This window comes from Chrysochloris asiatica, unplaced genomic scaffold, assembly GCF_000296735.1.
Source record: "Chrysochloris asiatica unplaced genomic scaffold, ChrAsi1.0 scaffold00054, whole genome shotgun sequence".
NCBI lineage: Eukaryota > Metazoa > Chordata > Mammalia > Afrosoricida > Chrysochloridae > Chrysochloris > Chrysochloris asiatica.
In genome coordinates, this window is record NW_006408572.1 from 15,919,588 (window position 1) to 15,934,896 (window position 15,309).

General features: G+C 43.0%; 1 protein-coding gene across 1 annotated transcript in view; it reads left to right on the top strand.

Annotated features, from left to right (window-relative positions):
• ARHGAP44 (Rho GTPase activating protein 44) overlaps window positions 1–15,309 on the top strand; it is a 226,997-nt gene that overhangs the window by 189,762 nt on the left and 21,926 nt on the right. The window contains exons 15-18 of the mRNA XM_006863511.1: window positions 3,954–4,034; window positions 8,455–8,568; window positions 9,171–9,262; window positions 10,958–11,138. Coding sequence (XP_006863573.1) covers window positions 3,954–4,034; window positions 8,455–8,568; window positions 9,171–9,262; window positions 10,958–11,138 — 468 coding nt within the window. The remainder of the gene's footprint in view (window positions 1–3,953; window positions 4,035–8,454; window positions 8,569–9,170; window positions 9,263–10,957; window positions 11,139–15,309) is intronic.

A 15,309-nucleotide genomic window follows, 5' to 3' on the forward strand; every position in this document is an offset into this window, starting at 1 on the left:
GCAAAGTTAATCACTCCCCTCCTTGCTACAAAATGTCTACCTTTATATTTCCAACCCTCACAATCAGTCCTGATAACAATTATTCACTATTGTACCACAAGAGACCTATCCGCATTTCCTGTCATCAGCCCTGCCTAGACAGATTGGATACTATTCAGTGGAGAGTCTACCTTCCTCCACTCCCTTTGGATCTAGGCTCCCTCTTGAAAGTTTGTAAGCCAGTCACTTCTTGCCTTTGTAACCCCTCCCCCCAATTTTGGGTAGCCAATGTCCAAGTTGCCCACCCCTGTCTATTCTTTGTATGGAGGGGGTGGGAATGATCCTCGCAGTAAAGATTTAGTCCCTCTTTTGATCTACTGCATGCATAGGTGTAGGTCAAGTTCATCAAATTATATCAGATTACTCTTTTTTTCCTCTTCTTTTTTCAAAGTAGATCACCAGGCCTTTCTTCCTGGTCTTAGTCTGGAAACTCAGCTGAAACCTGCCCACCCTGGATGACCTTGCTGGTATTTGAAATTCTGGTGGTATAACTTCTAGCATGACAGCAACATGCAAGCACCACTGACAGACAGTTGGTTGATTTGGTAAATAACTAATATAAAAACAAAGGAGTTGTAAACGTGGAAGTTATCTTGTTGGTGAAGGTTTCGATGTATATATTTTTACCACAATAATATGAAAAAACCAATGTGTTGGCATTGCGCCCTGTCCTAGCTTCCTGCAGATAGAGGCTGTCAGCCTGTAGGCCACAGGAAGAAGGAAAGTGAAGGACTCTATTGGGCCAGGAAGATGGAGACTTTGAGGGGGCTTGAAAAAGTTCATGGAAAAATTCTATTATATTTTAACTCTGTTTTTCCATGAACTTTTCAAGCCAAGCTCCCCTTGTATATGGAAAGCAGGTGGTCTGGGACAAAGCAGGCACGTGCATTACAACTGGGCCACATATTGCGGCTCTTAAGCATGGTTCTCCTTCTTGATTCTTGGTCTCTTTCTTGCTGTTACATACGTGTTTGGGTTCTAAAATAGTTCTTGGCTGCAGACAGATGCCATTGGTTGGAGGAATCGGTTTTGTACTGGTAATTGAGCATGGTTACTGAGGATTCGGGAAATAGTAAGGTGGGAGAATCCAGGCAGAAGAGAGAGAACTTTACTGAGAATCGGACTGGAGTGAACAAGTACTGGGGAAAGGAAATGATTTCCGGAGATCTCCAGCCGTGGGATTTAGTGGCAAAGAGCAGACAGAACCCTGGAGTGTGTCTTTTCTGCTGGCCCTTCATCCTCCTTTAAGAACTAGGGGCTGGCTCAGAAGTGAAGCCAGACTTGTATGCGTAGAGTTAGAGAAGCTAGCTTCAGTCAAGTTGCATAACTACTGTGTTTCCACAATAGGATGCAGACTGTGCAATTTAAGTGACCGAATAGATGGTATTCTTATGTCACATATAGATAGTTTGAGTATTGGGTTTAATAATGATATTAGTAATAATAATCAGTATCTGATTATTCCTTAGGTTTAAACACTGTTTAGTGGTGTTCTGAGCCCACTATATTCTTTAACTCACTTAATTCTCATATCAACCCTATGAAGTAGTTTCTTTTCTGATTTCCTCTTTTCATGAATGAGGAATTTAAGGCATTAGAGTAGGCACTTGAGACACACATACCTGGCAGGTGAGGCCTTTGGTGGGAATTCTCATCTGCCATGTGGGAGGTCAGGTTTGATTCTGGGCTGATTCACCTTAGGTATAGCCACCACCCCAATAGCAAATGAAGCATTGTATTTTGTTATGATGCTGAGCAGGCTTCCGGGGAGCTTCCAGAAGAAGCCTCACTAGGCAGAAAGTCCTGATAATCAACTTCCGGAAATCAGTCAGTGAAAACTCTATGGATCACAATGGTTCAGTGTGCACCTGAGCACAGCAGTGGTGTGAGACCCGGAAGCATTCCATTCTGTTGTGCATGGGGTCACCATGAGTCAGGGCCAACTCGGCAGTGGTTAACAACAAAGACCGTACATGGCAGAACCAGGACCGGGATTCCAGAGCCCATGGTCTAATACAGCCCCTCAAGAACAAGACGTTGGTCCTAAAAGTGAAGTTAGGTGAGAAGATATCTTTGGATTGACTTTAACTTCTATTTAACTACTGAAGAAATAAGCGGACTTGAGAAAGACAGGCCAGCTTAGTGCTTCCAGACCGTACTGAGAGACCCTGGTTCCCAGCTCACATGCAAAGATGTCTCTTTGTTAGGAAATATCTCAACCCCAGATGTTTCCAAGAGGTCAGTGAACCCTGGGGAAACAAAGATTTCTTTCTGCCCTCTCATGTATATCATAGTACCTGGAGACTCCCCGGGATAATGGCACTTGCTATTAAAGTCACATCACTTAAAGAGAGAAATTTTGCTTAGAGTGGTGGTTTGCAACCCTGTGTGTGCATCAGCGTTTTCTGCAAAGCTTTTAAATCGTACCTGTGCCTGAATGTTTGGGTCAGTGACTCTGATTTCATTACCCTGGGCTCTCCCTTCAAACCTCCTGAGATTTGACCTTGTGTGAAGACGCTGAGTGTTACCAAAAGAGATTGGACTTGAGGCAGACTCAGCAGGACACAGGCAGGTCAGCCCTGCATAGCACAGCCAGGAGCTGCAGGTGAAGCCAGGCAAGCAGAGAGGGCCAAAGTTAGGGGTTGCCAAGACAGTGCGAGATGGAATGAAACTCAAAGGACACATCTTGGCCAGCCAGGTTTATTCAGTGTGTTCATGCTAGAGTTTTACAGAGTAACCACCACAACAATAAAGCCGCCGTTAAGTCATTTCCGACTCATGGCGATCACATCTGTGTCAGAGTAGAACTGTGGGCTCCATAGGGTTTTCAGTGGCCTATTTTGAGAAATAGATATCCATGTACTTCCGGGTGGACTTGGACCTTGAACCTTTCTATTAGCAGCCAAACATGTTAACCGTTTGTAACCCCCAGGTGGGGTCATGTAGCTTCTTGTTGTTGTTCATTGCCATCAAGTCGGTACCAACTCATAGCGACCTTATGCACAGCAGAACGAAACACTGTCCGATCCTGGGCCAACCTTACTATCGTTGACATGCTTGAGCCCATTGATGCTGCCACTTTGCCAATCCAATTCTCTGGGGGTCTTCCTCATTTTCTTTTGTAGCTTAGAGGTTCAGAATAGCACAAGGGCTGACAGATAACTAAAGCAGGCTACATCCTGGGAACCTTCCTTAAGGTAGAAGACCTGAAGCTTTCTTACTAACTGACCCCTCTGAGTGCAGTTGGCGGCCAAGTTTTTGCCTGATTGTTTTCTTCTGGCTATTTGGACCTCACCTTGAGTGCAGCTTCTTAGTGTAAGAGGGACCCTCTCAGACAGTTAGGAACACAAAGCAGGTGGCAGGCACAGTCCAGCTCATTCACTTTGGATGGAATGATAATTCCTCACATAAAGCAACCGAAATGTCTACCAGATGAAGAGTAAATGCCAAAATATGGTACATACATACAATGGAATTTATTCTGCCGTGCAGTGAGCTGAATATGCTACAACATTTTGTTATTGTGCGGTCGAGTTGGTTCCAACTCGGTGACCTTATGGCACAAAAGAATGAGACACCGCCCGGTCCTGCAAAATGTTAACAGTAGGGGAAATTGTGGGAGACGCTTAGGAGAAAGAGGGAGCATTTGGGTCTCTGTACTTTCTGTTCAGTCTTTCTGTAAATCTAAAACTGCTCTAAAAAATAAAAGTCTATTTTTAAAACTGCACAGGACAAGACAGAAGGAAAGCATGGAGGGGGAAGCAGTCATGATAAAAAATGTTAATAATAGCCTGCTGATATTGTCAGTAACATCAGTTGGCTCCTCATGCTCAAACATTACAGTAATAGGTGAAGACGACTGCCAACGGTACTTCATGTTCTATCAATAGCTGATTTTCAAATCAATTCCCCAGTATCCAGGATCAAGAAAAGAGGCTTCAGGCTCTGTGGAATGCTTGTGAGAAACTACCCAAGGCCAATCACAACAATATCCGGTAAGTGGACCCTGGAGACCCTTGGGCCAGGTTTATTTATGCCCCAGACACATGGAGTCCTGGCTAAAAATGAAGATCAGTACCAGGCATGCCACTGTATAGTTTCCAACACTGTTCCAGTCAGCACACATTGTCTGTTCCAACCCTTACATAACTTTGGGAGGTAAGGCGGGACAAATAACTATTATTGTGCAGATAAGGAAACAGACATGAAACAGCATACATTTTGAGGCTGCCTAACAGATGGTTAAGCACTTGAATACTAGTTGAAAGGTTGGTGGTTTGAACCCATCTAGGAGTCTTGTATAGCGCTGTGGGCTAATGTGCTGGACTGCAAAGTCATTTGAACCACAAGGTCGGTGGGTCAAGCTTACTGGCCGCTCCTTAGATAGGGTCACAATGGGTCGGAACCAACTGGACAGCATTTAACAACAACAACAACAACAGAGGCTCCTTGGAAGACAGGCTTTTAAGATCACAGTCAAGAAAACCCTGTGGAGCAGGTCTCCTCTAACACATGAAGTTACCAGGAGTCAGAATCAACTTGATGGCACCAGGTTTGGTTTTGGTTGGTAACTGTTGTTGTTAGGTGCCATTGAGTCAGTTCTGACTCATAGCGACCCTGTGCACACCAGAATGAGACACCACCTAGACTTGTGTAACCTATCGTTACGTCTGAGCCGGTTACTACTGCTGCTATGCCAGTCCATCTAGTTGTGGTCGTCCTCTTTATCGCTGACCCTCCAGTTTACCAAGCATGATGTCCTTCTTCAGAGACTGCTCCTTCCTGATACTATACATGAGAGACAAAGTCTCACCATCCTGGCTTCTAAGGAGCACTCTGGCTTTGCTTCTGCCAACACAGATTTGTTTGTTCTTCTGGCAGTCCATGTACTTTCAATAGTCTTCTCCAACATCGTAACTCAGATGCATCCATTTTTCTGTGATCTTCCTTACTCATTGTCCAACTTTCACATGCCTATCAGGCTATTTAAAAAACCATGATTTGGGTCAGGTGCACCTTAGTCCTCAAACTGATACCTTTGCTCTTGAGTATTTTAAATCGGTCTTGTGAAGGAGATTTGCCTAAATGCCATCCATTGTTTGATTTCTTAACTGCTACTACTTCCATGAGTTTTGATTGTGGATCCGAGCAAAATGAAATCTTTGACAACTTCAGTTTTCTTTCCATTTATCATGATGCTATTTATTGGTCCAGTGGTGAGGATTTGTGTTCTCTTTATGTTGAGATGCAGTCCATACTGAAGGCTGTAGTCTTTGTTCTTCATCAGTTAAGTATGTTAAATCCTCTTTATTTCTAGCATATCCAGATTTGTGTCATCTGCATATCACGGGTTGTTAATGAGTCTCCTCTAATGCCATGTTCTTCTTCATATAATCTGGATTCTTGGATTATTTGCTCAGCATACAGGTTGAATAAGTATGGTGAAAGAATACAACCCTGGCACATACCTTACTGATTTGAAACCATTAAGCATCCCTTGGTCTGTTTAAACAATTGTCTCTTGATCTATGTCCAGGTTCCACATGAGTACAATAGAGTGTTCTGGAATACCCATTCTTCAATACCCATGCCTTGAAATGACCCACACAATTGAAAGTCTTTGCGTAGTCAATAAAGCACAGGTAAGCATCTTTCTAGAATTTCTCTCTTTCAACTAGGAGCTATCTATGTCAGCAAATATATCCCTTGTTCCACATTCTCTTTTGAATCCAGCTTGAATTTCTGACAATACCCTATCTATGTACTGTTGTAGCCGTTTTTGAATTATCTTCAGTAAAACTTTACTTGCATGTGGTTTTCATGATATTGTATGGTGATTTCCTCATTCTGTTGGGTCAAGTTTCTTTGGAATGGGCATAAATATGGATTTCTTCCAATCAGTTGACTAGGTAGATGCCTTCCAAATTTCTTGGCTTTGATGAGTGAGTGCCTACAGTGCTGCATCAGTTTGGTGAAAGATTGAAATTTGTTTTCCATCGATTGCTGGAGCCAAGTTTTTCACTAGGGCTTTCATTGTACCTAGGATTTCTTTCAGTACTGTAGGTGCTTGATCATATGTTACCTCTTGAAATGATTGGACATCGAACATTTCTTTTTGGTACAGTGACTCTGTGTACTCCTTCCATCTTATTTTGATGCTTTCTGCATCATTCAATATTTTGCCCATAAAATTCTTCAATACTGAAGTTGAGGCTTGAATTTTTTTAATTTGAGAAATGCTGGGCATGTTCTTCCTTTTTGGTTTTCTGATTCCAGGTCTTTGCACATTTCATTATAATATTTGACTCTGTCTTCTACAACTGCCTTTTGAAAATTTCTGTCCACCTCTTTTACCTCCTTATTTCTTCCATTCGCTTTAGTTTCTCCACTGTCAGAGTAAGCTTCAGCTTTCTTTCTGACATCCAATTTGTTCTTTTCTTTCTTTTTAATGACCTTTTGCTCTCTTCCTGTATGATGTTCTTTATGTCATCCCACAACTCTTCTGGACTTTAGTCATTAGTGTCTAATGCATCAAATATTTTCTTGAGATGGCCTCTAAATGAAGGTGGGATATGTTCAAGATCATATTTTGGCTTTCGGTGATGTTTTATTTTTTCTTTAGCTTCAGTCTCATCTTGCATATGAGCAATTGTTGCTCTTTTCCACAGTTAGCCCCTGTCAACTGTTTTGACTGATGATACTGAGCTTCTCCATGGTCTTTTCCCACAAATGTAGTCAGTTTGATTTCTGTGTTTTCCATCTGGTGAAATCCATGTGTATAGTCACCTTTTTTGTTGTTTAAAAAAGACATTTGCACTGAATAAGTTGTTGGTCTTGCAAAATTCTATCATGTGGTCTCCACTGTTTCTATCGCCAATACCATATTTTCTAATAACTGATCTTTCTTCTTTGTTTCCAGCCTTCATATTCCAATTGCCAGTAATTATCAGTACATCTCGATTGCATATTTGATCAATTCTGAGTGAGGATGTTGGTAGACTTCATCAATTTCATCATCATGTGCACATACCACATTTTCTTTATTCATTTGTTATTTGATGGATAATGGATAGATGGGTTGTTTTGCCCTCTTGAACTATAATGAATAGTGCTTCTATGAACATTTGTAATGAAATTTTGTTTGGACTAATCATTTCTCTTGGGTTTATACCCAGGAGTGAAATTGCTAGGCCATATGGTAACTATGGAGTTCTGGCACTGAACTGCAAAGTTGGTTTGAACCTCCACACCGGCAGTTCAAGATCACCAGCCACTCCTCGGAAACCCTATACATGGTTACTCTGGGGTCAGAACTCACTCAATGGCACTTAACAACAACAACAACATGGTAACTTCTACTTCATTGTGCTTAACTTTTACTTCATTGGTTCTCTCTAGAAAGTTCTCCTGAGGGTAATCCCAGGGACACCACCCCAGCATGTGAATGTCCCTGGCACCAATTGTTGTCATTATCCTTGTTGTTATTGTTCCAGGTTAGAGTGACCCTGTGAACAACAGAAACAAACACTGCCCTGTTCTGTGCCGTCCTCACAATCTTTGCTGTGTTTGAGCCTCTTGTGGTAGCCAGTGTTTCAATCCATCTGGCTGAAGCACTTCCTTGTTTTTACTGACCATCTACTTTCCCACACATGATGATCTCCTCCAGGGACTGGCCCTTCCTGCTGACATGCCCACAGTGTGTAAGATGCTGCCTTGCATACTCCCATCTGTGGTGGGCCCTTCTGGTCCTACGTCTTCTTCCAAGACTGATATTTTTGTTCTTCTGACAGTTCATGGTATATTTAATAGTTTTCACCAACATCATAATCCCAGATCATCAATTCTTCACTCTTTCTTATGCATTATCCAGCTTCTCCATGCATATGAGATGATTGACAATACCCTGGCTTTTGTCAGGGGCACTTTAGGCCTCAAAGTGACATTATTGCTTTCCAACACTTTGGAAAAAGGTCTTTTGAAGCAAATTTGCCCTATGCAATCTGCCGTTTGGTTTCTTGACTGCTGCTTCCATGGGTTTTGATTGTGGATCAGTGATACCTAGCTCCGTTGTTTGTCACCTGTGTACACAGGGAGGATGGCAGGTGACAGGGTTTGGGGAGAAGAAGGGAGATTAGGTAACTGTATACTAAGTTGAATGGAGCAATGGAGTGCTTTACTGGCCAGAGTCCGTGGAAGGAGGCACTAACATCTAGCTGACTGATAGCTGAGCCTCTTCTCAGAAGAGAACCTAGCTTTCCCATTTCCTGACACATGAAGTGTCTTCATTATGGTACAGCTTGTCTGAGTCAAACTATTAGTACGATATGCTACAAGAAAGAAGTTTCTACCTGGTCCTAGAGGGCCCTGGCTGATGCTGAACCCGAGTTATAAACAACACTTGTCATTTCCTTTCAGGTACTTGATCAAATTTTTATCCAAGCTGTCAGAGTTTCAAGATATAAACAAGATGACGCCCAGTAACATGGCAATTGTGTTAGGACCCAACCTCCTGTGGCCACAAGCAGAAGGGTGAGTACAGTAAAGAGAAGAAGGCATACTGGTGATGGAAATGGGGTGGACCCATGTGGGCAGGACAGCCAGACCCTAGACAGTTGCCAGCCTCATTGATTTCTCATTATTCTTTTGTCTTGGCCCGCTCTGGGAGGGCCGAGAATTTTTCTGCAGCTCTTTCTCATTGACAATCTGAGAGCCACAGGTGAGAGTGAAGGTCTTGTCTGAATCAGTGTTAGGGCCAGGAATGTGATGACACCGGAGTCTTCCTCCCAGCACCAGGATGTAGAGCCAGAGAGGGCTGGTTCCCAAGAGAGCTCAGATTGGGAAGGAGCGCCCGCCTGGCGGTTAGAATAGTGATGATTTCAAGTGCGTTACTCACCCAGCATCTCTGTACGGGAGACCATTGTGGTTATCCTTATTCAAGAGATGAAGAAAATAGCTCACAAAAGTGTTCTCCCCAAGAGAAAGCCTGCTCCCAAGAGTTGGTCTTTGGGGCTCCTGTCCAATCTCCCTCCTTGGGTGCTGTGGTCCCTGACCCCTGACCTGCCTCAGCTGACAACCCCACCTGCCTGTCCATACCCCCCTTCCCCCCCCCTCCCCGATTGTGTGTTTTGCAGGAACATCACAGAGATGATGACCACAGTTTCACTGCAGATTGTCGGGATCATCGAACCCATCATCCAGCATGCTGACTGGTTCTTCCCTGGGGGTATGTGGTGGTGTTCGTGTGAGGGGAGAGAGTTGGGGAGCCAGGGTGTGGAGGTACCAGGGAAGAGCAAGAGTGTCCCTATGAGTTTTGAGCCTTAGAAACCAAGTGCCAGTAGCCAAAGATTTTTGTTTGTAGCGTTTTCTCCTATAAACACACATCTGTGAGGTGGCTTTAAGAAGTTTGTAGAAATGAAAAGATAATGGAATTTTTCCACTCACTTTTTGAAGCCTGCTCATACACTTAGGTAAGGGGGTAGGGTCATGGCTGTTTTCTGACCCCTAATGCCTGTCCATAGGAAATACTGCCCTATAAGGTGTTCACAGCCTCCATAACCATACACTTGGATGTTACTGGTCTTCCATCCCATGCCATGGGACTCTTTATACCTATAGATCATTGCAGTTGGTGCAGGACAAAAGGAGGAATCCTCTTTCTGAGAAGACTCACCTGATCCAGACTCTTCATAGGTGCAGAGGGAGGCAGGGGCTGGGATGGGGACTTTATTGTCATCTGGGCACAACTTTTGCTTCTCTGGGGCTGTGTCCTCTGAGTTGCCCCTCAACATGGAAAGGTGGATCTCAAAGACAATAAGCTCTAAGGGAGACTCCATGAGAAGTCATTTCAGAAACGTTCTGGGTCAAGGATGATGATGACTCTCAATTCTCTTTGTACACAAAGAGTTGATACCATACTGTATGTTTGTTGTTGTTGTTGTTATGTGCCGTCAAGTCGGTTCCGACCCATAGCGACCCTGCACAGGGTTTCCGAGGCTGTTAATCTTTACGGGAGCAGAAGGCCTCATCTTTCTCCCGTGGAGCAGCTGGTAGTTTCGAACTGCTGACCTTGCGGTTTGCAGCCCAATTCGTAACCACTACGCTACCAGAGCTCCTTTTTAGTTGACATTAATTAAAAACAAGCCATTAACCCATGTGAAGACCAAATGTCCGTGTGGAAAGCAGACCAGTGCTGAGGTGACGTGGAAGACTTCTGATGGCACAGCATTGGGTGAGGGTTCCGAAATCAAGATGATTTCTGTCGGTTCTGTGGATGAGCTAGTTCACTACCTTGGCAGACACACAGGCTGTTACAAGGAAAACCCAGGCAGAGGATTTCTCTGTATATATTTGTTAGCCCGCAGCCTTAGGAAAATCATTAAATATTCATAAACCTTTTCAATGTATTCTCTTTGATTTCTCAGAAAGACAGTGTCCTCATCTACATATGACAGCATTGTGTCCAACGTTGTTTTAGTGACTAATTGCACCAGCGACTTGAACACCAACTGTTCATTAACAGTGACGATAAAGCATACTGTTTAACAGTGGGCAGTGCTGTTTTTCCTGATTGTATTCCTACTGCTCTGGTGTTCACTGTTAAGTGTGAGGTTTGCTAGAGATACAGTCTTTTTTCTTTAAGTACCCATGTGGTCCTCTGTCCCAAGATGGTTTTAATCACAGATGGAAATTGCTTTCTCAAGTGCCTACCACGGTGATCACATGTGTTTTCTCCTTTGGCCTATTTATTTATATGATGAATGATAATGAATCACGTCATAGCAGTTGCTAATGTTAAACCATGGGACACAATTCTCTAAGGGTGGACTATGGAAAGGAAGCCTTTTCTGCTCTTGCTTCCCCTGCCTGCAGAGTGTGACAGACCAGGTAATCATGCACACCCATTCTCTCTTCCCCACAGAGATAGAATTCAACATTACAGGGAACTATGGGAGTCCAGTACACGTGAACCATAATGCCAACTACAGCTCAATGCCCTCTCCCGACATGGACCCTGCTGACCGGCGCCAGCCCGAGCAGGCCCGCCGACCCCTCAGCGTCGCCACGGATAATATGATGCTGGAGTTTTACAAAAAGGATGGGTATGAACTGGTGCCCCTTTCTCAGCATTGGGGACTGGAGGGGTGGGTGAGGTACAAGGAAAAGGTGGGAGTCAGCCAAGGTCGCACTTACTAGCAACAGTTTATTAGGTGACTTGTGGCAATTGAACTATTCCCTCAGTCTTGACTTTTTCATCTGTATTGTTTGGGGAAAGCCTATTGGCTTTTTCCCCTTGGGACAGAGGTAAGTACAGCCTTCAGTTGTAATCCGGTGTGGATTCATTCTCATAAAAGGAAAAAAACAAATGGGTCATGGGGGATTTAAAAAAACAAAGATGCATGAACACTAAATTAACTCAATATTTATAACTGTATGTCAGGTCTGGGATCTTTTGCCATAGGGCTTAACTTTATGGGCCTGCTCATTTGTGTTCATCAACATTCTTACACAAATAACACCTTGAATGCTTATTGGAACTTTCCCAGTTTCAAAAGCCTAAAATTTGAAGTCATCTATGTGTGAGATTTTTCTATATTTTTCCTGTCTTTTATGACACCCATACCTGGTTTGTGCACATGTTAAGAGGTATTTATAAATGCATTCAGTGTGGTATGTATAGAAACAACTCTCTGCACACTCATACTGTGTCTCTATAATATTTATTTAACTGAACAGTATGATTCTCAAAAGTAAAGCGGGCATAATAGGTTTCCTGACAGGCACAGCTGAGTTACGGTGATCATCGAATCAGATACGGCAACCAGAGACTGTGTACTTAAGCGAGGGCTCAGCAAACAGAAGGCATCAATTAATGTGTCTTACAGAAGGGATGGGTTTGCGTCGTTGGTCAAGCAAGTCAGTTAAGTGAACTTTAGTTGTTGTTAAATGCCTTCGAGTAGATTCTGACTCATAGTGACCCAGTCTAGGTTTTCTGAGGAGCGACTGGTGAGTTTGAACCACAGTTCAAACTGACCTTGTGGCCCTGCGCTTATCCTACAGTGCCACATCACACTTCCAAACTTTGTACCAACTCGTAGCGAACTAGGATACAGTTTCTGAGGAGCAGGTGGTGGGTTTGAACTGCTGACCTTGTTGTTCACTTTCCAGTGCTGATTCTAAAGCATCACACCAGGATTTTTTTTTTCTTTTTCTGGTTAGCAATGAAATTTGGTTAGCAATTAAAAATTACTATGAAATAAAATTCAGCAAATGCTCCTTCAGGCTGGATGGGAGCATGAAGTACTGGAGTCTCAGAAATTCAGACACAAGAAAACAAAGCTGCCACAGTCTTTCCTTTCCTGGACAGAACATTCAGCAGCCCGAAAGATCTGTTTGAAAGGCAGTTGGCCTAATGGATTGAAAGGGAAGGCTGAAAACCCGAGAACGTAGAGGTCTTCTTTCCTGAGAAGACCTAGAGTCTTGTTTCCTGTGAGGATGGTGGCAGCAGCTTTGGAAGGAATGATCAGTATCCCTGTACGTTACCCATAAGAGACCCTTTCTCTATGGGGAAAGAGGAGGCAGCTGTGTGGATTGTTCTCCATCTATCCGGGAAAGATAAAAAAGGGAGAGTCTTAGACATTCATAGAGTAGGGGAAAAGTCCTTAAGTTTATGTAAGTTTAAAAGGAGCACTTTTTAAATGTGATCTTCGCTGACAGAGAATGTGAATACATTAGCATCTTACTCTGATGGCCACAGCCCGCAGCTGTGATTGTGGTCACAACTGTACTTTGGAGTCACTCACTTCCTTTGTGAAATCTCCATTGATGAGAATACCAGGAGGATGAGCTACAGAAATGCCTGGGCTGTAAACTAGTTAACATCTTTGGTGCCGTGTGTTTTGCATCAGAGGGAGGGATGTTACTGTGTCCTTCATGCCAGACCTGGTAGGATTCCCAATGCCTTCAAAAAGCAATCTAAGTGTCCTTGAAGAGGGAGTGAATCATCGTGGCTTCATGGTGGTGTCAAAATCCTCTGTCCCACTCAAGTAGCAAACACATGCAGAAGCTTGAACAATGATTTTTTAAAGCAAATGCCTCGCCAAGGATAAATCCCTCTCACCTGGGAACTTTGTAGTGATACGCCCAATCTGGGCTATTCGGATGGAAAAGAATTGACTTAAATTTGTTTCATGAGTTAATTTTGAAATGAACTAACATTAATTAAGCCTTAAATTAATTGGAGGTCTTTGCAGTTTAAGGTAATTTCTCACTGAGTTTTTAGGGATGTTTTAAGGTGAAGTCAGCTTGTTCTCAGTAAGAATCTAAAAGATTAAACCTGCCTAGAATTGCACATGCTGTGGAGAAGAGGAAAGTAATTTACATCCATTGAATCTATTTGATAGTTTCTTAACAATTGTGAGAGATTTTTTTGTTCTCTGGAGATTTTAAAGTCTTTGAAACACATTTGAAAACCTTCAAACTATCCATTGAAATAATGACAAACTTCATTTTAGTCTGAGTTAAAAAAGAAAATATGAATTATATCTCAGAACACCTTTTTGTTTTGTTTTTAAATACTGGGTAAAATTTGAAAGAAAATGGCCAGTGATGTTTTTTCTGGGTATGTAGGTATTACATGCTAGACATCAAAGTAGTATGTATGGGTGGTCTCTTCCCCATGGACTTGATGCCTCTCCGATTCTGTAGTAAGAAGCTGGAGTCAGATTCAAGAACTCACATACACATTTCTGATTTTGTGGTAGGCAGAATAGAACTTGGGGCTCTTCTCATTTCTCTGTGCCGTCCATGCCAATCAGTTAAAACTAGTTCGAAGCCCTGCTTTAAAAATATGATAAAGTTAAGGATTTCGAGATGAGATTTTCCTGGATTATCCAAGTGGGCCCAACATGTAGTTAACATGTTTCCTTATTTGATGGAAGCATAGGGAGATTGGACATTGCCACAAAACAGAGGAGAAAGCAATGTGAAAATAGAGGAGAGAGAAGTTTGAAGATGTGGCCGCAACTCAGAGTGCTGGCAGTGACCAGAAGCTAGAAGAGGCAAGGAGCAGAGATACTCGCCTAGAGCCCTGATACTGATGTTGGCCTTCTAGCTTCTAGAAGTATGACAACATGTGAGACTACACATGCTGTAGTTTAAAGTCATCACGTTTTTGAGAGTTCATGCCCACAGCCATAAGAAACCGATCCAGTCACCCCTAGAAGCAGTGGCTCTCAAACCTGACCTCCCACCCTCACCCCTGGAGCTTTGTGTTAAAGAGGACTGTAAGCCCTTTCCTTCGCCCCTCTTCAAGAGTTGGGATCTAATTCCCCTCCCTTTGAATCTGAGTTGACCTTAGTGATTCTGTTGACTAATAGAATGTGACACATGTGATATTCTAGAATTTATGACAATTAAGTCAGAATCTCTGTACTTTATTCCTGGGTCTCTGGCAACATTCATTCATGGAACCCAGCCACCGTTCTGTCTGGCAGTCCAAGCATCCTGAGTGAACACCCTCAGCCCTCAGCCTCAAGTTCAGCAACCAATGATCCACCAACACCAGCTTACTTGAGAATCCCAAGCCATCTCACCTCCCTCAACTAATTCTGTGTAGAGTGGACAGCCCAAATTGTGGGTTCATGACCAAGACAAACAGGACACTGAGTTTTGGGAGGTTTCATTATGCAACAACAACAAGATAACCAGAATAGACTTTTAAAACAAAACACACAGATCACTAAACTGATGTCTAGCTCTCCCCACCCCTATCCCACCCCATCTTCCAATCCGATTTTGCTAGCCTGAGCCAGGAGTCAGCAGCTACTTTTTAAAGTGCTCTCGGTGATGCTAATGGCCATCGAGGGGTTGAGAACCACTGAAGTACAGGTGGATTCTGCCATTCTGAATAAAGGATTTGGTGATGGTACTTTTTTAAATTTATAAAATGTTTCCTACTTTAGACATTAAATGCAGATGGTCCTAATTCTGCCAGGACTCGGAACAACAACATATCCACTGCTTCCTTGATTTTTCTAAGCTCCCACTTACAAAGTTTAGTGTTTATGTTGTGCGGCTTTTTAGTGTCTCTTTTGTTTTATATAATAGTGAAATGTGGTTCTTGAATCCTTAACCCTAAATAATAGTGTTGTTGTTGTTGTTGTCAGGTGCCATTGAGTCGGAACTGACTCAAAGCGACCCCATGCACAGCAAAACAAAACAATGTCCGATCCTGGGCCAACCTCACTACCGCTGCCACACTTGAGTCCATCA